Source organism: Ranitomeya imitator, chromosome 5, assembly GCF_032444005.1.
Source record: "Ranitomeya imitator isolate aRanImi1 chromosome 5, aRanImi1.pri, whole genome shotgun sequence".
In the NCBI taxonomy this organism is placed as follows: domain Eukaryota; kingdom Metazoa; phylum Chordata; class Amphibia; order Anura; family Dendrobatidae; genus Ranitomeya; species Ranitomeya imitator.
The window spans coordinates 236,626,370-236,651,199 of record NC_091286.1 but is presented as its reverse complement, the minus strand read 5'-3'; the positions used below and the strand labels follow the sequence as shown (position 1 = coordinate 236,651,199).

The following is a 24,830-nucleotide window of genomic DNA, read 5'->3' as shown; positions in this document are numbered from 1 at the left end:
AATATCGGGTTACTAAGCGCAGGGCCGCGCTTAGTAACCCGATGTTTACCCTGGTTACCATCGTAAAAGTAAAAAAAACAAACACTACATACTTACCTTCCGCTGTCTGTCCCCGGCGCTCTGCTTCTCTGCACTCCTCCTGCATCCTGTGTCAGCGCTGGTCAGCCAGAAAGCAGAGCGGTGACGTCACCGCTCTGCTTTCCGGCTGCTGTGCTCACAGTCAGTGCGGGAAGCAGAGCGCCGGGGACAGACAGCGGAAGGTAAGTATGTAGTGTTTGTTTTTTTTACTTTTACGCTGGTAACCAGGGTAAACATCGGGTTACTAAGCGCGGTAACCCGATGTTTACCCTGGTTACCGGGGACCTCGGCATCGTTGGTCGCAGGAGAGCTGTCTGTGTGACAGCTCTCCAGTGACCAAACAGCGACGCTGCAGCGATCGACATCGTTGTCTGGATCGCTGCAGCGTCGCTTAGTGTGAAGGTACCTTAAGGCACTTCTGGGTCACGCAGAGCGCAGTGTGATCCGCACAGAGGTGAAAGAGCAGTCACATGACTCAAAAGAGGAGCGCAACGACGGGGCATACCAGAAAAGACTGAGCTGTGAGTATCTTAACACACACTACACTAACATTTTGGAAATAGAAATCCCCACTGTTGCTAATAACTCAGTCCCCACAGTAAACTATTTCTCAGCGCTGGAATAATGTATTCAACCCCACTGTGCCACCAATGTATTAACCCCTTCATGACCCAGCCTATTTTGACCTTAAAGACCTTGCCGTTTTTTGCAATTCTGACCACTGTCCCTTTATGAGGTAATAACTCAGGAACGCTTCAACGGATCCTAGCGGTTCTGAGATTGTTTTTTCGTGACATATTGGGCTTCATGTTAGTGGTAAATTTAGGTCAATAAATTATGCGTTTATTTGTGATAAAAACGGAAATTTGGCGAAAATTTTGAAAATTTCGCAATTTTCACATTTTGAATTTTTATTCTGTTAAACCAGAGAGATATGTGACACAAAATAGTTAATAAATAACATTTCCCACATGTTTACTTTACATCAGCACAATTTTGGAAACAAAATTTTTTTTTGTTAGGAAGTTATAAGGGTTAAAATTTGACCAGCGATTTCTCATTTTTACAACGAAATTTACAAAACCATTTTTTTTAGGGACCACCTCACATTTGAAGTCAGTTTGAGGGGTCTATATGGCTGAAAATACCCAAAAGTGACACCATTCTAAAAACTGCACCCCTCAAGGTACTCAAAACCACATTCAAGAAGTTTATTAACCCTTCAGGTGCTTCACAGCAGCAGAAGCAACGTGGAAGGAAAAAATGAACATTTAACTTTTTAGTCACAAAAATTATCTTTTAGCAACAATTTTTTTATTTTCCCAATGGTAAAAGGAGAAACTGAACCACGAAGGTTGTTGTCCAATTTGTCCTGAGTACGCTGATACCTCATATGTGGGGGTAAACCACTGTTTGGGCACACGGCAGGGCTTGGAAGGGAAGGAGCGCCATTTGACTTTTTGAATCAAAAATTGGCTCCACTCTTTAGCGGACACCATGTCACGTTTGGAGAGCCCCCGTGTGCCTAAAAATTGGAGCTCCCCCACAAGTGACCCCATTTTGGAAACAAGACGCCCCAAGGAACTTATCTAGATGCATAGTGAGCACTTTGAACCCCCAGGTGCTTCACAAATTGATCCGTAAAAATGAAAAAGTACTTTTTTTTCACAAAAAAATTCTTTTAGCCTCAATTTTTTCATTTTCACATGGGCAACAGGATAAAATGGATCCTAAAATGTGTTGGGCAATTTCTCCTGAGTACACCAATACCTCACATGTGGGGGTAAACCACTGTTTGGGCACATGGTAAGGCTCGGAAGGGAAGGAGCGCCATTTGACTTTTTGAATGAAAAATTATTTCCATCGTTAGCGGACACCATGTCGCGTTTGGATAGCTCCTGTGTGCCTAAACATTGGCGCTCCCCCACAAGTGACCCCATTTTGGAAACTAGACCCCCCCAAGGAACTTATTTAGATGCCTATTGAGCACTTTAAACCCTCAGGTGCTTCACAAATTGATCTGTAAAAATGAAAAAGTACTTTTTTTTCACAAAAAAATTCTTTTCGCCTCAATTTTTTCATTTTCACATGGGCAGTAGGATAAAATGGATCATAAAATTTGTTGGGCAATTTCTCCCGAGTACGCCGATACCTCATATGTGGGGGTAAACCACTGTTTGGGCACTCGGCAGGGCTCGGAAGGGAAGGCGCGCCATTTGACTTTTTGAATGGAAAATTAGGTCCAATTGTTAGCGGACACCATGTCGCGTTTGGAGAGCCCCTGTGTGCCTAAACATTGGAGCTCCCCCACAAGTGACCCCATTTTGGAAACTAGACCCCCCAAGGAACTTATCTAAATGCATATTGAGCACTTTAAACCCCCAGGTGCTTCACAGAAGTTTATAATGCAGAGCCATGAAAATAAAAAATAATTTTTCTTTCCTCAAAAATGATTTTTTAGCCTGGAATTTCCTATTTTGCCAAGGATAATAGGAGAAATTGGACCCCAAATATTGTTGTCCAGTTTGTCCTGAGTAGGCTGATACCCCATATGTGGGGGTAAACCACTGTTTGGGCGCACGGCAGGGCTCGGAAGGGATGGCACGCCATTTGGCTTTTTAAATGGAAAATTAGCTCCAATCATTAGCGGACACCATGTCACGTTTGGAGAGCCCCTGTGTGCCTAAACATTGGAGATCCCCCAGAAATGACCCCATTTTGGAAACTAGACCCCCAAAGGAACTAATCTAGATGTGTGGTGAGGACTTTGAACCCCCAAGTGCTTCACAGAAGTTTATAACGCAGAGCCATGAAAATAAAAAAAAAAAATTGTTTTCTCAAAAATGATCTTTTAGCCTGCAATTTTTTATTTTCCCAAGGGTAACAGGAGAAATTTGACCCCAAAAGTTGTTGTCCAGTTTCTCCTGAGTACGCCGATACCCCATATGTGGGGGTAAATCACTGTTTGGGCACACGTCGGGGCTCAGAAGGGAAGTAGTGACTTTTGAAATGCAGACTTTGATGGAATGGTCTGCGGGCGTCACATTGCGTTTGCAGAGCCCCTGGTGTGCCTAAACAGTAGAAACCCCCCACAAGTGACCCCATTTTAGAAACTAGACCCCCCAAGGAACTTATCTAGATATGTGGTGAGCACTTTGAACCCCCAAGTGCTTCACAGACGTTTACAACGCAGAGCCGTGAAAATAAAAAATCATTTTTCTTTCCTCAAAAATTTTGTTTTAGCAAGCATTTTTTTTATTTTCACAAGGGTAACAGGAGAAATTGGACCCCAGTAATTGTTGCGCAGTTTGTCCTGAGTATGCTGGTACCCCATATGTGGGGGTAAACCACTGTTTGGGCACACGTCAGGGCTCGGAAGTGAGGGAGCACCATTTGACTTTTTGAATACGAGATTGGCTGGAATCAATGGTGGCGCCATGTTGCGTTTGGAGACCCCTAATGTGCCTAAACAGTGGTAACCCCTCAATTCTACCTCCAACACTAACCCCCCCACACCCCTAACCCTAATCCCAACTGTAGCCATAACCCTAATCACAACCCTAACCACAACCCTAATTCCAACCCTAACCCTAAGGCTATGTGCCCACGTTGCGGATTCGTGTGAGATATTTCCGCACCATTTTTGAAAAATCCGCGGGTAAAAGGCACTGCGTTTTACCTGCGGATTTTCCGCGGATTTCCAGTGTTTTTTGTGCGGATTTCACCTGCGGATTCCTATTGAGGAACAGGTGTAAAACGCCGCGGAATCCGCACAAAGAATTGACATGCTGCGGAAAATACAACGCAGCGTTTCCGCGCGGTATTTTCCGCACCATGGGCACAGCGGATTTGGTTTTTCATATGTTTACATGGTACTGTACACCTGATGGAACACTGCTGCGAATCCGCAGCGGCCAATCCGCTGCGGATCCGCAGCCAAATCCGCACCGTGTGCACATAGCCTAATTCTAAAGGTATGTGCACATGCTGCGGAAAAGCAGCAGTTTCCCATGAGCTTACAGTTCAATGTAAACCTACGGGAAACAAAAATCGCTGCACACATGCTGCGGAAAAACTGCACGGAAACGCAGCGGTTTACATTCCGCAGCATGTCACTTCTTTGTGCGGATTCCGCAGCGGTTTTACAACTGCTCCAATAGAAAATCGCAATTGTAAAACCGCAGTGAAATGTGCAGAAAAAACGCGGTAAATCCGCCATAAATCCGCAGCGGTTTAGCACTGCGGATTTATCAAATCCGCAGCGGAAAAATCCGCAGAGGACCAGAATACGTGTGCACATACCGAAACCCTAACCCTAGCCCTAACCCTAGCCCTAACCCTACCCCTAGCCCTAACCCTACCCCTAACCCTACCCCTAACCCTACCCCTAACCCTACCCCTAACCCTACCCCTAACCCTACCCCTAACCCTACACCTAACCCTACCCTAACCCTAACCCTACCCCTAACCCTATTCTAACATTAGTGGAAAAAAAAAATTTCTTTATTTTTTTATTGTCCCTACCTATGGGGGTGACAAAGGGGGGGGGGTCATTTATTATTTTTTTTATTTTGATCACTGAGATATAATCTATCTCAGTGATCAAAATGCACTTTGGAACGAATCTGCCGGCCGGCAGATTCGGCGGGCGTACTGCGCATGCGCCCGCCATTTTGGAAGATGGCGGCGCCCAAGGAGAAGACGGACGGGACCCCGGCAGGATCGGTAAGTATGATGGGGTGGGGGGGGGACCACGGGGGGGGGGATCGGAGCACGGGGGGGGGGGGGGAATCGGAGCGCGGCAGGCGTGGAACGAAGCACAGGGGGGCTGGAACGGAGCACGGGGGGGCTGGAACGGAGCACAGGGGGGTGGAACGGAGCACGGGGGGGGTGGATCGGAATGCAGGGGGGGTGATTGGAGCACGGGGGGGTGATTGGAGCACGGGGGGAGCGGACAAGAGCACGGGGGGGAGCGGAGCACTGGATGGAGGGGAGCCGGAGCAGTGTACCGGCCAGATCGGGGGGCTGGGGGGGCGATCGGTGGGGTGGGGGCACACTAGTATTTCCAGCCATGGCCGATGATATTGCAGCATCGGCCATGGCTGGATTGTAATATTTCACCCGTTATAATGGGTGAAATATTACAAATCGCTCTGATTGGCAGTTTCACTTTCAACAGCCAATCAGAGCGATCGTAGCCACGAGGGGGTGAAGCCACCCCCCCTGGGCTAAACTACCACTCCCCCTGTCCCTGCAGATCGGGTGAAATGGGAGTTAACCCTTTCACCCGGCCTGCAGGGACGCGATCTTTCCATGACGCCACATAGGCGTCATGGGTCGGATTGGCACCGACTTTCATGACGCCTACGTGGCGTCATGGGTCGGGAAGGGGTTAAACTATAGAATGAATATTACTAACCAGGAAGCCTGCATAATGAGATAGTAATAGGGTGAGACAGTATAGCTACATACATAGGGATACTTATTATAGGATACATCATACACCATAGCCAGAACTGAACTCCGACCATGAACTTCTCCTGGAAGTCCATTTTACAGTTTGGAAGTGCAGGAAAGAGAGAGAGGGAGGGAGATAGATATTTTCCAGCTCCAAAATTTGGTTCCCCAATGATTTCAATGGGGTTCGGGTTCAGGTACAGCTCTGGTACCCCAACCGAACTTCCACGGGTCCGCTGATCCCTGATAGATCTGCAGCAGATAAAACAGGGATTTTATCAAAACTGCAGCAAGGAGCCCAGTAAGTGACATCACTGGAATCAGGGTCTCTGACCCTACATTGTGCAGCTCTCAGATGGGGTAGCAAACACATAGTGACAGATTACCTTTAAAAACAATTAAAAACAAACAAAAATGGTATGCACAGTAAAAGTACTACATGACTGAAGAATAATAAGCTAGCAGATCCCTACCAGAGTGTCAGCTGTTTCCAGTGAACAGGATTATTATTTTTAATAAAGCTTCCACACCGCAAAGCTTTGACAACTCACCTAACACTATATAGTCGAAGTTGTCCAATTGTGAACTGTGTGCAATTATAAGAGAAACATACCTTTTCCTGGTCTTTCAATAGAGGAGTCTTGGGTAACAGGCTTCTTGTTAATGTTGCTATCTTGCTTGAAGATGAAGTCCAGGGACTTTGCTACATCAAAGCCACATTGCAATACTGCATCGGTCATGATCTGCTCCGACACAGATTCTCCTAGGACTTCTCTCATTTGATCCAGGCAGGAATATAAGCGAGCTGAAAAATAAATAAAATAGGTCAAATGGGTCCCAAAGAGTGCAAACGGCGAGGATATGAGAAATGAGCCTCCGATACCTTGATCTAAAGGACTCAGCGTCGAGCAGGAAGGTTTGGATTTATCATCTTCATATTGATCTTCCTCTTCTTCTTCCAAAGGCTCAGTGAAGCTAGAATGTCTGTCCCGCTTAGAATATATGAACTGAGCAGCTGCAAAGAAGAACAGAAAAATCTAAACTACCAATCTTATTCACAATGCATTGAACAGAGCTAATGAGTGGAAACTACTAGCTCCCAAACACTAAACACACAAACAGGGTTTCCTGCTCTTTTTTTGTTTGCCAGCACACAGAAGCAGCATGGAGGACATTGAGCTTTGTAGCTGTGAATCCAGCTCTGGAATGAGAAAGGACATGCTAGGGAATCTGCCTCAGATTTATTTGTCTCCTTGCTGTTCTCCATAGACTCCAATATGCTGTGAAAGGTGACACCTCACCTAGCAAGATGAATTTGAGCAGTTTGTCAAAGTCAATGATGAGTTCAGGATGTATAGGGGGAGAAGTGGCTTTTAAGTGGAGAAAGAAGCAGATTTCTATTTTAAGATACAACACAAAGTTTCTTATATTCTCTTGTACTACTGATTTCTACAGAACTTTGTTGAAACTAATTCTAAAGCTCCATCGCAAACCCAGTGTAGGCCGCTTCAGAATTCTGGGGAAGCTCTGTAACCGATTCAGATTTCACTGTACCACTACAGCTGGGGATTTGCTACAGTGGTCACAAGGCTAGAAGAGCATGCCATCGGGGAAATATCTGACCACGAGCCCTTCTAGTCTCTGATACTGTTACTTCAGAGCGAAGCAGGCACTACTTCCAGAGCCAGCACAGACATTCTGAGAGGCTTGTGCTGGATCCGCGAGTGAGCTAAAAAGTGATTATGTCTCTGCTTGTTATTTTCAAATATTCCAAACCAAAAAACAATTACAAAAAATATATATTTTACTGTTGGTGAACCACTAAAGATAATTAAAGACACAGATTAAAATAACAGAACTTATATGAAGACTAATATGCGTTAAGAGTGAAGCTCTTCCTCCTCCGTTCTGCTCTGTAGACCGAGTGTGGCTGCCGATGTCATGCTGATTGGCAGCCAGCTTCCCCAGTTAGGCAGCGTTGAGCCAGCTGTCAATCAGCATGACATCAATAGTGATGTCCTATCAATAGAGACGATCGCAAGAGAAGCAACTGGCAGAGATTGGCGCCAGGCAGAACATGCAGATAGTTGGTAACTTCCTGCCTGTAAGTCTGTAAGTTCAGGAAAAAAAAACACAAAAGTCCCAGATAACCAATTGAGTATAAAAAAAATATTATCCCCTTCATGACCCAGCCTATTTTGACCTTCATAACCTGGCCGTTTTTTGCAATTCTGACCAGTGTCCCTTTATGAGGTAATAACTCAGGAACGCTTCAATGGATCGTAACGGTTTCGTGACATATTGGGCTTCATGTAAGGCTACTTTCACACTAGCGTCGGAATCTCCCCGTCGCAATGCGTCGGGGAGAGATTCCGACGCTAGCGTTTAACGCACTGCACAACAGAGGCAGCGGATGCATTTCTCCGGCGCATCCGCTGCCCCATTGTGAGGTGCGGGGAGGTGGGGGCGGAGTTCCGGCCGCGCATGCGCAGTCGGAAAAAGCGGTCCGTCAGGAGCAAAAAACGTTACATGTAGCGTTTTTTGCTTCCGACGGTCCGCAAAAGCACGACGCATCCGTCGCTCTACGGATGCGACGTGTGGCAATCCGTCACAAATGCGTCGTCAATACAAGTCTATGGGGAAAAAACGCATCCTGCAAGCACTTTTGCAGGATGCGTTTTTTCTGCAAAACGACGCATTGTGACAGATTGCAGAAAACGCTAGTGTGAAAGTAGCCTTAGTGGTAAATTTAGGTCAATAATTTTTGCTAAAATTTAGAAAATTTCGCAATTTTCAAATTTTGAATTTTTATTCTGTTAAACCAGAGAGTTATGTGACACAAAATAGTTAATAACGTTTCCCACACGTCTACTTTACATCAGCACAATTTTGGAAACAACATTTTTTTTTGCTAGGAAGTTATAAGGGTTAAAATTTGACCATCAATTTCTCATTTTTACAACGAAATTTACAAAACCATTTTTTTTAGGGACCACCTCACATTTGAAGTCAGTTTGAGGGGTCTGTATGGCTGAAAATACCCAAAAGTGACACCATTCTAAAAACTGCACCCCTGAAGATACTCAAAACCACATTCAAGAAGTTTATTAACCCTTCAGGTGCTTCACAGCAGCAGAAGCAACATGGAAGGAAAAAATGAACATTTAACTTTTTAGTCACAAAAATGATGTTTTAGCAACATTTTTTTTATTTTCCCAAGGGTAAAAAGAGAAACTGGACCCCAAACGTTATTGTACAATTTGTCTTGAGTACGCCGATACCTCATATGTGGGGGGGAACCACTGTCTGGGCGCACGAAAGGGCTCTGAAGGGAAGGAGCGCCATTTGACTTTTTCAATGAAAAATTGGGTCCAATCTTTAGCGGACACCATGTCGCGTTTGGAGAGCCCCTGTATGCCTAAACATTGGAGCTCCCCCACAAGTGACCCCATTTTCAAAACTAGACCCCCCAAGGAACTTATCTAGATGTGCGGTGACCACTTGTGGGCAGGAGTGCTTCATAGAAGTTTATAACGCAGAGCCGAGAAAATAAAAAATCATTTTCCTTTCCTCAAAAATTATTTTTTAGCCTGCAATTTTTTATTTTCACAAGAGTAACAGGAGAAATCGGACCCCAAAAGTTGTTGTCCAGTTTGTCCTGAGTACGCTGATACCCCATGTGTGGGGGTAAACCACTGTTTGGGCACACGTCAGGGCTCAGAAGGGAAGTAGTGACTTTTGAAATGCAGACTTTGATGGAATGGTCTGCGGGCGTCACGTTGCATTTGCAGAGCCCCTGATGTGCCTAAACAGTAGAAACCCCCCACAAGTGACCCCATTTTGGAAACTAGACCCCCCAAGGAACTTATCTAGATATGTGGTGAGCACTTTGAACCCCCAAGTGCTTCACAGAAGTTTACAACGCAGAGCCATGAAAATAAAAGATCATTTTTCTTTCCTCAAAAATTATGTTTTAGCAAGCAATTTTTTATTTTCGCAAGGGTAACAGGAGAAATTGGACCCCAAAAGTTGTTGCCCAGTTTGTCCTGAGTATGCTGGTACCCCATATGTGGGGGTAAACCACTGTTTGGGCACACGTCGGGGCTCGGAAGGGAGGGAGCACCATTTGACTTTTTGAATGCAAGATTGGCTGGAATCAATGGTGGCGCCATGTTACGTTTGGAGACCCCTGATGTGCCTAAACAGTATTAACCCCTCAATTCTAACTTCAACACTAACCCCAACACACCCCTAACCCTTATCCCAACTGTAGCCATAACCCTAATCACAAACCTAACCACAACCCTAACCCCAACACACCCCTAACCCTAATCCCAACCATAACCCTAATCCTAACCCTAACCCTAGTCCCAACCCTAACCACAACTTTAACCCCAACACACCCCTAACCCTATCCATAACCCTAACCACAAGCCTACTCTTAACCCCATTTCTAACCCTAGCCCTAATTCCACCCCTAACTCTAATTCCAACCCTAACCCTAAGGCTATGTGCCCACGTTGCGGATTCGTGTGAGATTTTTCCACACGATTTTTGAAAAATCCGCGGGTAAAAGGCACTGCGTTTTACCTGCGGATTTACAGCGGATTTCCAGTGTTTTTTGTGTGGATTTCACCTGCGGATTCCTATTGAGGAACAGGTGTAAAACGCTGTGGAATCCGCAGAAAATACAATGCAGCGTTTCCGCACGGTATTTTCCGCACCATGGGCACAGCGGATTTGGTTTTCCATAGGTTTACATGGTACTGTAAACCTGATGGAAAACTGCTACGAATTCGCAGCGGCCAATCCGCTGCGGATCCGCGGCCAATCCGCTGCGGATCCGCGGCCAATCCGCTGCGGATCCGCGGCCAAATCCGCTGCGGATCCGCGGCCAAATCCGCTGCGGATCCGCGGCCAAATCCGCACCGTGTGCACATACCCTAACCCTAGTGGAAAGAAAAAAAAATATTTTCTTTATTTTATTATTGTGGCTACCTATGGGGGTGATAAAGGGGGAGGTCATTTGCTATTTTTTTTATTTTGATCACTGTGATAGGTTTTATCACAGTGATCAAAATACACCTGGAACGAATCTGCCGGCCGGATTTTGGAAGATGGCGGCGCCCAGGGAGAAGACGGACGGACATCGGGAGGTCCGGTAAGTATGGGGGGGGAGATCTTAGCATGGGGGGTGGATCGGAGGATGCGGGGGCGGCATCGGAGCATGGGGGGAGTGGGCAGGAGGACGGGGGAGCAGACAGGACGACGGAGGGGAGCGGAGCACCGGACGGAGGACCTGGGAGGAGATCGGTGGCGGTGGGTACATCAGTGTTTCCAGCCATGGCCGATGATATTGCAGCATCCGCCATGGCTGGATTGTAATATTTCACCAGTTTTTTAAGTGAAATATTACAAATCGCTCTGATTGGCTGATGAAAGTGAAACTGCCAATCAGAGCGATCGTAGCCACGGGGGGGTGGGGGGGGGTTTACTAGGGACCGTTCATGTCAGACTAATCTGATCAGCTTCTATGAAGAGGTAAGTTCCGGACTGGACCAAGGGAACCCAGTGGACGTAGTGTATATGGCTTTTCAAAAGCTTTTGATACGGTGCCACACAAAAGGTTGATACATAAAATGAGAATAATGGGGATAGGGAAATATATGTGTAAGTGAGTTAAGAGCTGGCTCAGGGATAGGAAACAAAGGGTGGTTATTAATGGAGCACACTCGGACTGGGTCGCGGTTAGCAGTGGGGTACCACAGGGGTCAGTATTGGGCCCTCTTCTTTTTAACATATTTATTAATGACCTTGTAGGGGGCATTCAGAGCAGAATTTCAATATTTGCAGATGACACTAAACTCTGCAGGGTAATCAATACAGAGGAGGACAATTTTATATTACAGGATGATTTATGTAAACTAGAAGCTTGGGCTGATAAATGGCAAATGAGCTTAAATGGGGATAAATGTAAGGTCATACACTTGGGTAGAAGTAATAAGATGTATAACTATGCGCTTAATTCTAAAACTCTGGGCAAAACCGTCAATGAAAAAGACCTGGGTGTATGGGTGGATGACAAACTCATGTTCAGTGGCCAGTGTCAGGCAGCTGCTACAAAGGCAAATAAAATAATTCGATGCATTAAAAGAGGCATAGATGCTCATGAGGAGAATATAATTTTACCTCTATACAAGTCACTAATTCGACCACACTTAGAATACTGTGCACAGTTCTGGTCTCCGGTGTATAAGAAAGACATAGCTGAACTAGAGCGGGTGCAGAGAAGAGCGACCAAGGTTATTAGAGGACTGGGGGGTCTGCAATACCAAGATAGGTTATTACACTTGGGGCTATTTAGTTTGGAAAAACAAAGACTAAGGGGTGATTTTATTTTAATGTATAAATATATGAGGGGACAGTACAAAGACCGTTCTGATGATCTTTTTAATCAAAGACCTGAGACAGGGACAAGGGGGCATCCTCTACGTCTGGGGGAAAGAAGGTTTAAGCATAATAACAGACGCGGATTCTTTACTGTAAGAGCAGTGAGACTATGGAACTCTCTGCCGTATGATGTTGTAATGATTGATTCATTGCTTAAAATTAAGAGGGCACTGGATGCCTTTCTGGAAAAGTATAATGTTACAGGGTATATACACTAGATTCCTTGATAGGGCCATATATGGAGTCGGGAAGGAATTTTTTTTCCCCAATGTGGAGCTTAATCTTTGCCACATGGTTTTTTTTTGCCTTTCTCTGGATCAACATGTTAGGGCATGTTAGGTTAGGCTATGGGTTGAACTAGATGGACTTATAGTCTTCCTTCAACCTTAATAACTATGTTACCTCCTGCTGGTAAGAATACATGTTACAATAAGCTTAAGGCTCTGTGCACACATTGCGGATTTTGCTGCGGGTCCGCAGCAGGTTCCCATGAGTTTACAGTACAATGTAAACTTATATGAAACCGAAAATGCTGTGCCCATGCTGCGGAAAAAAACGCGCAGCAACGCAGCGGTTTACATTCCGCAGCATGTCAATTCTTTGTGCAGAATCCGCAGCGGTTTTACACCTGCTCCATAATACAAAACCACAGGTATAAAACCGCAGTGAAATCCGCACAAAATCGGCGGTAAATGCGATATAAATCTGCAGGAAAAACGCAGTGTTTTTGCCCTGCAGATTTATCAAATCCGCTGCGGAAAAATCCGCAGTGGACCATTCTACGTGTGCACATACCCTTAATCATAACGTGACAGCAGTTAAAGGGGTTGTCTAGACAGAAATCACTGATGAACTATCATCATTCTGTTCCAGAACTATACTATGGGCCAGGTGAAAAGCTATATGGCCCATTCATTAAGGCAACTATTTGCTCACATGGTTGCTTTCCAAGGACCCAGATTTTACTCACAGGCCTCAGGAACATCTCTAACACGTACTGCTCAGAGAACACAGCAAAAACATCCACATGTGCTTCTCACACAGGGGGCCAGGAATTAATTAAAGGGAATCTATCAGCAGGTTTTTCTAGGTAATTTAAGAGTGCCATGATGTAGGGGCTGAGAGCCTGAATCCAGTGATGTGTTACTAGGCTGTGTGTTGCTATTCAATAAAATCAGTGTTTTATCAGCAGGAGATTATCGCTACTGGACTAGATGTCTAGTGCCTCCTAGTCAACTGCTGTATAACCCTGCCCCCAGCATGGATTGGTACCTTTCTGTGGACACATTGACAGAAAACTACCAATCCTTGGTGTGGGTGGAGTTATGCAGAGCTCAGCATTCTGAGCACTGCAACATCTGCAGCAGAGATCATGGTGAATTTATCACAGCTGCTGCACTCAGTAAACTAAGTGATGCATCATTGGAATCAGAGTCTTTGCCACTACATTATGGTGCTGCTCTCAGATGAGGTAGCAAAAAGCTGCTGACGGGTTCTCTTTAAGCGCTCGGCAGGGAGTAGCTAATAGGCGCGCGCACTGTGAGGAGTGCTGGCAAATAGGTGCACCCAGCATGAAACACTATAGTCCCGCTGCTTACCAATCTGATTTTTAGCCCTTTGGCTGCTCCTCTCTGTGAGCCAGAGAAGGACAGAGAATGGGAAAAATGTGGATTTTTTTTTCTCGCTTACAATTATTTACAAGACCATTTCGTTTCCTGTTACAGAATTGCGATAGCCATAAAAAAAAAAACAATGCTATATGGTTGCTCCGTATGGCATCCGATTATTTTGTGCACCCATAGACTCATCCAATTTATGGAAGAAACTAGTGCATGCTGAGAATTTTCCACACGCAGATTCGGTCAGTGAAAAATATAAATAAAAATAAATAAATAAAAAAATCGCTCATCTGCTCTGCCCCTTTGAATCACATAGGGTAGGTTAAAATAATAAAAAGGATAGCACACAGACCTAAGAGGAATTTCAGCATTCACTGAAAATGTCCCCTTTTATGCCTGATGAAGAGACCGGAGTAGTCTCGAAATCTTGCAATTTGTTACCATCTGTTCAGTTAGCCATTAAAAGGGATCAACCACTGAGGACTCGCAATTCTAAATATTTTCCCTTTTACCCAGCAATTTTGTGCTTTTAGGAATTTCTCAAAATCTTTAAAAAAAGTTACGATAATTGGAGTCACCCATGTATGTTCAAAGCAAAATCAAATAAGGCAAGACGTTTAACACGTAAGTTAGATATTATTGGTTAAACACAGAAAAGCTGCCAGCGAACGTACAAACTAAAAAAATTACCTTTACATGAATGAGCAATTACTGTTGCCCAATTAGCACCCATTGCATTGGTTAGAGGGCCGTTGCCTATGGTTGAGGGTTAATAACGCAGTTTAGGTACAATGTCAAGGAGTCATGATTGTGTCCCACAACAAAGGGTGACTTTTCGTTAGATAAAAAATTGTTGGGTGCGTTTTGCCACACCCGCTACCGGCCAAGGTTCACCCACATGTCAGAAAGTTGGCGGATCTCCCTGAGAATGGTGTAAAAACCCCAAAAGTACGGTAGTTTAAAGTTTCCATAGCTACTAATGGTACTCACATTTTTCAACATTTCATGAAGTTTTACGCAAAAAGCTAATGTAAATTGCTTGATGAATTGGGGGTCAAACCCTTTTGGTTTGTGGCAATCTTTGGTTGGCAGGCTCTGGGTATGGTATATATGGTACTTTTTTCATGTATTCCCTTAGGTTTCTCTATATATTTAGGCATTGATAACATCAAGCAAAGAGCTGCCTATAAAAGGACCCCCTTTAGTACACCCCTGCTAAAAGGCCTATGTTCAGATACATCTTAATAGCTTCTCATTGAAAACACAACGAACCACTTGTTAGGCCAATCGTTCCATCAGCGGCTTTGTCGGCCATCTCAGCCAAGCGAGCACTCCATGTCCTTTACGTGAGAACCGCTGACAAACAGGTCAAGGGGCATGCCAGATCCGTAACACCCCTGATGACAATCATCTCTTTGTTGTCCCCATACATAATAGAATGTTGGCTGAACCCATTGATTTTTGTTGCCTTTGGCTGACAAAAGTCTAATGTGTACGAGGGGTGTTAGGCCTGTTTTATTGCTTCCCAAAGAAGCTGTATTGGTCAATAGAACCATGATCAGACTGAGTGTTAGGGTGCCGTCTCACAGTGGCACTTTGGTCGCTACGACGGCACGATCCGTGACGCTCCAGCATCGCACCATTATCGCTCCAGCGTCGTAGACTGCGGTCACACTTCGCAATGCACGACGCTGGAGCGATAATTTCATGACGTGTTTGCGATGTAGAAGCTGTTGATTACTATGCGCACATCGTATACAATATCGTGCACACCTTTGTTACACGATGCGATCATGCCGCCACAGCGGGACACTAGACGACGAAAGAAAGTTTCAAACGATCTGCTACGACGTACGATTCTCAGCGGGGTCCCTGATCGCAGGAGCGAGTCACACAGCGAGATCGTAAGGATATCGCTGGAACGTCACGGATCGTGCCGTCGTAGCGACCAAAGTGCCACTGTGAGACGGTACCCTTACAGGCGCAAAAATGCTTGTCTAAAACTGGCCTTGATTGGGACTGAGATATGAAAAGGTGTCAGTGATATTTTAGCTTCAGCTAAATAAGGAGTAGTGACAAGTAAGAACTCACCAGTGAAACGCAAGGGAAATAAGGCTGAACTCACCAGAGAAAATATACATATATTTGGGAGTAAAAGTTGCCACAGAGAACAATTATCACGTTTCAATAATATACTGTCACAGAGGCTAAGCAAGTACAATGGATGGTGCAATCTGTCACTCTGATTCATTTTACACAAGCAGTGACAAGAAGCAAGCTGGGAGGTGACATCTTTGCTCCCTGCCTTGTATTACCTGCAGCAGATGCCAACTTCGTAATTTTTTTCATATTGTTCTCCAAAATAGGTTTCCATGTCAACAGGCAGGTCAGAAACATTACCATCAATCACCTGTAGTCATCGTCATAACGATAACAATGATCGAGCTCGTTAGGTAACAATCATTTCCACCATTCATCTATAGCCATCATTACCAGTGATACCATTTGTCGGATTGGGCAGGTCACAATGAATCATTATCACCATTCGTCTATAGTCATCATCATCAGTGATAATAATGGTTGGATTGGACAGGTCACAATCATTACCACCATTCATCTATACTCAGAATTATCAGTGATAATGGTTGGGTTGGGCAGGACAGAATCATTACCACTGTAATGACCTGTAGTCATTATTATCAGTGATACCAATTGTTGGATTGGACAGGACAGAATCATTACCACCATTCATCTATAGTCATCATCAGTGATAATAATGGTTGGATTGGATTAGGCAGGTCACAATCATTACCCACCATTCATCTATAGTCATCATTATCGGTGATAATGGTTGGATTGGGCAGGCCACAATCATTACCACCAATCACCTGTAGTCATCATCATAATGATAACAATGATCGTGCTGGGTAGGTAACAATCATTAACACCATTCATCTATAATCATCATTATCAGTGATACTAATGGTTGGATTGGGCAGGTCACAATCATTACCACCATTCATCTATAATCATCATCATCAGTGATACTAATGGTTGGATTGGGCAGGTCACAATCATTACCACCATTCATCTATAATCATCATCAGTGATAATGGTTGGATTGGGCAGGACAGAATCATTACCACCATTCACCTGTAGTCATCATTATCAGTGATACCAATTGTTGGATTGGACAGGTCACAATCATTATCACCATTCATCTACACTACCGTTCAAAAGTTTAGGGTCACTTACAAATTTCCTTATTTTTTCAAGAAAACCAGTTTATTCCAATGAAACTAACATTAAATGATTCAGAAATACACTCTATACATTGTTAATGTGGTAAATGACTTTTAGCTGCAAACGTCTGGTTTGTAATGCAATATCTTCATAGGTGCACAGAGGCCCATTTCCAACAACCATCACTCCAGTGTTCTTATAGTACTTTGTGTTTGCTAACTGTGTAAGAAGGCTAATGAATGGTTAGAATACCCTTGAAAACCCTTGTGCACGTATGTTAGCACAGCTGAAAACAGTTTGGCTGATTAGAAAACCCATAAACCTGACCTTATTTTGAGATAGTTGAGAATCTGGAGCATTAGATTTGTTGGTTCCGTTAAACTCTCAAAATGGCCAGAAAAAAAGAACTTCCATGTGAAATGCGACAGTCTATTCTTGTTCTTAGAAATGAAGGCTATTCCATGCAAGAGATTGCCAAGAAACTGAGGATTTCCTACAACGGTGTGTACTATTCCCTTCAGAGGAGAGCACAAACAGGGTCTAACCAGAGAAGAAAGAGAAGTGGGAGGCCCCGCTGCACAACTGAGCAACAAGACAAGTACATTAGAGTCTGTAGTTTGAGAAATCGACGCCTCATGGGTCCTCAACTGGCAGCTTCATTAAATAGTACACGCAAAACGCCAGTGTCAACGTCTACAGTGAAGAGGCGACTCCGGGATGCTGACCTTCAGGGCAGAGTGGCAAAGAAAAAGCCATATCTGAGACTGGCTAATAAAAGGAAAATATTAATATGGGCAAAAGAACACAGAGATTGGACAGAGGAAGATTGGAAAAAAGTGTTATGGACAGATGAATCCAAGTTTGAGGTGTTTGGATCACACAGAAGAACATTTGTGAGACGCAGAACAACTGAAAAGATGCTGGAAGAATGCCTGACGCCATTTGTCAAGCATGGTGGAGGTAATGTGATGGTCTGGGGTTGCTTTGGTGCTGGTAAAGTGGGAGATTTGTACAAGGTAAAAGGGATTTTGAATAAGGAAGGCTATCACTCCATTTTGCAACGCCATGCCATACCCTGTGGACAGCGCTTGATTGGAGCCAATTTCATCCTACAACAGGACAATGACCCAAAGCACACCTCCAAATTATGCAACAAATATTTAGGGAAGAAGCAGGCAGCTGGTATTCTATCTGTAATGGAGTGGCCAGCGCAGTCACCAGATCTCAACCCCATTGAGCTGTTGTGGGAGCAACTTGACCGTATGGTAAGCAAAAAGCGCCCATCAAGCCAAACCAACTTGTGGGAGGGGGTTCTGGATGCATGGGGTGAAATTTCTGCAGATTACCTCAGCAAATTAACTGCTAGAATGCCAAAGGTAATTGCTGGAAAGGGAACATTGGAAAGTTTGAAGGAGAAAATTATTATCTATATACATAATTGTCTAAGGAGACCTTCCGTCTGTCTGTCATGGATATTCATTGGTCATGGCCTCTGTCTATCATGGAAATCCAAGTCGTTGATTGGTCGCCGCAAAACAGCCACGACCAATCAGCGACGGGCACAGTCCGGAAGAAAATGGCTGCTCCATACTCCCCGCAGTCAGTGTCCCCGGCGCTCCGCTCCCCGCAGTCAGTGTCTCCGGCGCTCCGCTCCCAGCAGTGTCCCCAGCGCTCCGCTACCCGCAGTCAGTGTCCCTGGCGCTCCGCTGCTTACTCCCCGCAGTCAGTGTCCCCGGCGCCCACTCCATACTCCCCTCCGGTCACCGCTAACACAGGGTTAATGCCGGCGGTAACGGACCGCGTTATGCCGTGGGTAACGCATTCCGTTACCGCCGCTATTAACCCTGTGTGTCCCCAACCTTTTACTATTGATGCTGCCTATGCAGCATCAATAGTAAAAAAAAAAGTAATGTTAAAAATAGTAAAAAAACAAAAAACCTGCTATACTCACCTTCCGTTGTCCGCTGAGGCGCTCGTGCCTGCCGCCATCTTCCTTTCCCAGCGATGCTTTGCGAAATTACCCAGAAGACCTAGCGGTCTCGCGAGACCGCTAAGTCATATGGGTAATTTTGCAAAGCATCCTAGGAACGCAAGATGGCGGCAGCCGCGCGCCCGGCTGCACAGCGCCCTTGGATCCCAGGAGGCGGAGAGATGGGACGCTGAGGAGCAGCGACCACAATAGTGAGTATGTTAAACTACAAGGGGCCCACGGATCGTTTTATGTGAGTATGTTTATTTTTTTAACCTGTGACATACGTGGCTCGGTAATATACTACGTCACTGGGCAATATACTACGTGGCTGTGCTGTATACTACAAAGCTGGGCAATATACTACGTGGCTCTGTGCTGTATACTACAAGGCTGGGCAATATACTACGTCGCTGTGCAATATACTACGTGGCTGGACAATATACTACGTCACTGGACAATATACTACGTGGCTGGGCAATATACTACGTGGCTGGGCAATATACTACGTAGCTGGGCAATATACTACGTGGCTGTGTGCTGTATACTACGTCGCTGTGCAATATACTATGTGGCTCTGTGCTGTATACTACGTGACTGGACAATATACTACGTGGCTCTGTGCTGTATACTACGTGGCTGGGCAATATACTACGTCGCTGTGCAATATACTACGTGGCTCTGTGCTGTATACTACGTGGCTGAGCAATATACTACGTAAATGGGCAATATACTACGTAACTGGGCAATATACTACGTGGCTGGGCAATATACTACATCGATGGGCAATATACCATGTGGCTGGGCAATATACTACGTGGACATGCATATTCTAGAATACCCGATGCGTTAGAATCGGGCCACCATCTAGTCTACTATATAATTGTCTAAGGGTCACTTCCATCTGTCTCTCTGTCTGTCTGTCACAGATATTCATTGGTCGCGGCCTCTGTCTGTCATGGAATCCAAGTCGCTGATTGGTCTCGCCAGCTGCCTGTCATGGCTGCCGCGACCAATCACAGTCCACAGTCTGATTAGTCCCTCCCTACTCCCCTCCCGTCAGTGCCCGGCGCCAGCTCCATACTCCCTGCAGTCACCGCTCACACAGGGTTAATGCCAGCGGTAACGGACCGCGTTATGCCGCGGGTAACTCACTCCATTACCACCGCTATTAACCCTGTGTGACCAAGTTTTTACTATTGATGCTGCCTATGCAGCGTCAATAGTAAAAAGATCTAATGTTAAAAATAATAAAAAAAATAAAAAATCATCATATACTCACCCTCCGGCACCTTTCCCGCTCCTCGCGACGCTCCAGTGCTAAAGATGGTATGCAACAAGGACCTTCCATGACGTCACGGTAATGTGACCGCGACGTCATCACAGGTTCTGCGCGCCTGAGCGAGAAGGACCTTCCATGACGTCACGGTCATGTGACCGCGACGTCATCACAGGTTCTGCGCGCCTGAGCGAGAAGGACCTGCCATGACGTCACGATCATGTGACCGCGACGTCATCACACCCTGGGACTGGAAGCTGGCGAACAGGCGACAGAACTACAAGGGGCCCTCGGATCGGAAGGTGAGTATGTTTATTTTTTATTTTTTAACCTGTGACATACGTGGCTAGGCAATATACTACGTAGCTCTGTGCTGTATACTACGTCGCTGTGCAACATACTACGTGGCTCTGTGCTGTATACTACGTCACTGGGCAATATACTACGTCACTGGGCAATATACTACGTAACTGGGCAATATACTACGTAACTGGGCAATATACTACGTGGCTGGGCAATATACTATGTGCTGTATACTACGTCGCTGGGCAATATACTACGTGACTGGGCAATATACTACGTGGGCTGTGCAATATACTACGTGGCTGGGCACTATACTACGTGACTGGGCAATATACTACGTGACTGGGCAATATACTACGTAGCTGGGCAATATAGTACGTGACTGGGCAATATACTACGTTGATCTGTGCTGTATACTACGTCGCTGGGCAATATAGTACGTCGCTGGGCAATATAGTACGTGGCTGGGCAATATACTACGTGGACATGCATATTCTAGAATACCCGATGCATTAGAATCGGGCCACCATCTAGTTTCAAATAAAAATCTTTTTTTCGAACCTTGTCAATGTCTGGACTAGATTTTCAATTCATATGGCAACTCATTTGATTAATAAAAGTATGAGTTTTCATGGAAAACACAAAATTGTCTGGGTGACCCTAAACTTTTGAACGGTAGTGTATAGTCATCATTATCAGTGATAATGGTCGGGTTGAGCACGTCACAATCATTACCACCATTCATCTATAGTCATCATTATCTGTGATAATAATGGTCGGATTGGGCATGTCAGAATCATTAGCACAAATCATCTATAAACATCATTATCAGTGATACTAATGGTTGGCTTGAGCAGTTCACAATCATTACCACCATTCATCTATAGTCATCGTTATCTGTGATAATAATGGTTGGATTGGGCAGGTCACAATCATTACCACCATTCATCTATAGTCATCATTATCTGTGATAATAATGGTTGGATTGGGCAGGTCACAATCATTACCAGCATTCATCTATAGTCATCGTTATCTGTGATAATAATGGTTGGATTGGGCAGGTCACAATCATTACCACCATTCATCTATAGTCATCATTATCTGTGATAATAATGGTTGGATTGAGCAGGTCACAATCATTAAAGCCATTCAACTATAGTCATCATCATCAGTGATAATGGTTGGATTGGGCACGTCACAATCATTACTGCCAATCATCTATAGTCATCATTATCAGTGATAATATTGGTTGGATTGGGCAGGTCAGAATCATTACCACCATTCATCTATAGTCATCATTAACAGTGATAACAATGATTGGATTGGGCAGGTCACATTCATTAACACCATTCATCTATAGTCATCGTTATCAGTAATAATAATGGTTGGATTGGGCAGGTCACATTCATTAACACCATTCATCTATAGTCATCGTTATCAGTAATAATAATGGTTGGATTGGGCAGGTCAGAATCATTACCACCATTCATCTACAGTCATCATTATCAGTGATAACAATGATTGGATTGGGCAGGTCACATTCATTAACACGTTCACATGTAATGATCAGGTTCATAGCTCCAAACTTTGGTAGCAGTAACCACTGCAGCTTGACTTTCCTGCTCATCACATCAGACTAATCTGCAGCATTAAATATTGATTATTGAAGCTGTGGAAGTTCCCAACACGATAGTTTTTCGTTAATTGGACGGAGCGCATTCCTGTTTTATAGGATAGCTAGGAACTGTATCATGCTTTGTGAACAAAGCCATATTTGTGGCATATGTGGGACCTGGTTAGCCAAATACCTAATAAACGTGTCACATTCCACAAGCTATCAGAAAATGGAATTAATGTATACCTGTTGCTGGTGAGATACAGTAGTCATCGTCTACGGACTGTCCATACATATCATCATCATCAAAATCTTTAAAAAACAAAATATAGAGAAATAATAGTCAGGACAAGTTTAGTTAAAGCATGAGTGTATGCAATTACCAAAATATACTATTAAGGCATTAAACCCCATGAACCTACAAAGTAAAAGGGGCAGTACATCCTGCTTTGATGTAGATGGATTTGAAGTGAATGAGTTCAGAGACGAGGAGAAGCAGATGTCACCGATAAGGTGCATTACATATTTTTTATAATCATTATACTATACTGGGATGAGTGCAAGACTTATAATAATTACATCATGATTTTGTCAATTTTTAGAAGAAGGTGATACAGAAATATTAAAAACTAGATGGAGGCCGGTAATGTCACGATGGGGGCAGGCTTTGCAGCATTGAGAATCTCTCCCCCCATGTGATCCCCCACCTATCCACTCTCTCTTTCCCCATGTGCTGACTTCTCCCGTCTGTGCTCTCTTCTTCGACCTGTCTACTCCATGTGCTATCCCCCTTGTCTGCTGTCTCTCTCCTTCCTGTGCTGTGTTCTCCCCTCATGTGCTGTCCCATGTGAGCTGTCTCCCCCCTGAGCTCTGTCTCTCTCACCTCTGTGCGCTTTCGGAAGCAAAAGACAATACTGATATTACAGCAGGAGATCGCAGAGGATACATTTTGTGAGGTAAAATATTGTTTAAAAACAGTCAGTGAAAAATTTTACCTCACAAAATGAATCCTCTGTGATCCCCTGCTGTAATGTCAGTGTTAGGGTACCGTCACACACTGCCATTTCGATCGCTACGACGGTACGATTCGTGACATTCCAGCGATATCGTTACGATATCACTGTGTCTGACACGCAGCAGCGATCAGGGATCCTGCTGAGAATCGTACGTCGTAGCAGATCGTTTAGAACTTTCTTTCGTCGCTGGATCTCCCGCTGTCATCGCTAGATCGGTGTGTGTGACACCGATCTAGCGATGCGATCTAGCGATGCGTTCGCTTGTAACCAGGGTAAACATCGGGTTACTAAGCGCAGGGCCGCGCTTAGTAACCCGATGTTTACCCTGGTTACAAGCGTAAAACTAAAAAAAAAAAAAACAGCACATACTTACATTCTGGTGTCCGTCAGGTCCCTTGACGTCTGCTTCCCGCACTCAGTGACTGTGCTTTCACTTTCACTTTACGGCCGGCAGTCAGTGAGTGCGGGAAGCAGACAGCAAGGGACCTGACGGACACCAGAATGTAAGTATGTGCTGTTTGTTTTTTTTACGCTGGTAACCAGGGTAAACATCGGGTTACCAAGCGCGGTCCTGCGCTTAGTAACCCGATGTTTACCCTGGTTACCCGGGGACCTCGGCATCGTTGGTCGCTGGAGAGCTGTCTGTGTGACAGCTCCCCAGCGACCACACTGCGATTTACCTACGATCACGGCCAGGTCATATCGCTGGTCGTGATCGTAGGTAAATCGTATAGTGTGACGGTACCCTTATCTTTTGCTTCCTCCCCTGCCCAGGAGATGTGGTATGCTCCATACACGGTCAGACACAGATCATTTTTAAAATGAACTTTCGTCTGTGGGAAAACCTTTAATGTGACCGGCTTCCTCTGCCTGTAGACACGTCGCGCATCTGCCACCGGGATCAGCCGAATGATTCACTGCACCTGCGCAGAATTCACGCAGGTGTAGTAAATCAGACCGCCGCCATCTTTGTGCAGACAGATAGCGGCGGTCACATTAAAACTGCGCATGTGCTCTTCCTGTACAAAGATGGCGGCGGTATGTTCACGACGGTGTTCCATTGGTGGTACCACGCAAGAGGCTGCGTACGGCAGAGGTGTCAAACTGCATTCCTTGAGGGCTGCAAACAGGTCATGTTTTCAGGATTTCCTTAGTATTGCACAGGTGATGGAATCATTCTGTGCAGGTGATTAAATTATCACTTGTGCAACACAAGGAAATCCTGAAAACATGACCTGTTTGCAGCCCTCGAGGAATGCAGTTTGACACCTCTGGCGTACGGCGTATACAGTGTGTGTGGTGCGTACAGCATATACAGTGTGTGTGTGTGTGTGTGTGTGTGCGCGCGCGCGCAAGATGCTGGAACCGCCATCAGTTTCTATATTTAGACACCCATCACTTGGGTGTCCCAATATGGCAGTCGGTAAACTTCAGCCGCTTGGAATTCTGGGATCCGGACACATCTGGACAGAACAGGATGTGAAAACATTACAAGGTAAGTATACAGTAAGGGTACTTTCACACTAGCGTTTTTTGTAAATCCGTCACAATGCGTCGTTTTGCAGAAAAAACGCATCCTGCAAAAGTGCTTGCAGGATGCGTTCTTTCCCCATAGACTTCTATTGGCGACGCATTTGCACACTTCGCATCCGTCTTGCGACGGATGCGTCGTGCTTTGGCGGACCGTCGAGAAAAAAAAACCCTACATGTAACGTTTTTTTCTCCCGACGGACCGCTTTTTCCGACCGCGCATGCGCGGCCGGAACTCCGCCCCCACCTCCCCGCACCTTACAATGGGGCA

At 45.0% G+C, this 24,830-nt stretch overlaps 1 protein-coding gene across 4 annotated transcripts in view; it reads right to left on the bottom strand.

The window, feature by feature from the left end:
- The window catches only part of HBS1L (HBS1 like translational GTPase), a 121,154-nt gene that overhangs the window by 82,747 nt on the left and 13,577 nt on the right, over positions 1–24,830 (bottom strand). For 2 of the 4 annotated variants that reach the window (XM_069725988.1, XM_069725990.1), the window contains exons 2-4: positions 22,260–22,325; positions 6,419–6,550; positions 6,149–6,340 (exon numbers count right to left, since the gene is read on the bottom strand). In XM_069725988.1, the coding sequence (XP_069582089.1) occupies positions 6,149–6,340; positions 6,419–6,550; positions 22,260–22,325 (390 nt within the window). The remainder of the gene's footprint in view (positions 1–6,148; positions 6,341–6,418; positions 6,551–22,259; positions 22,326–24,830) is intronic. The other 2 variants (XM_069725991.1, XM_069725989.1) reach the window with 1 other exon arrangement.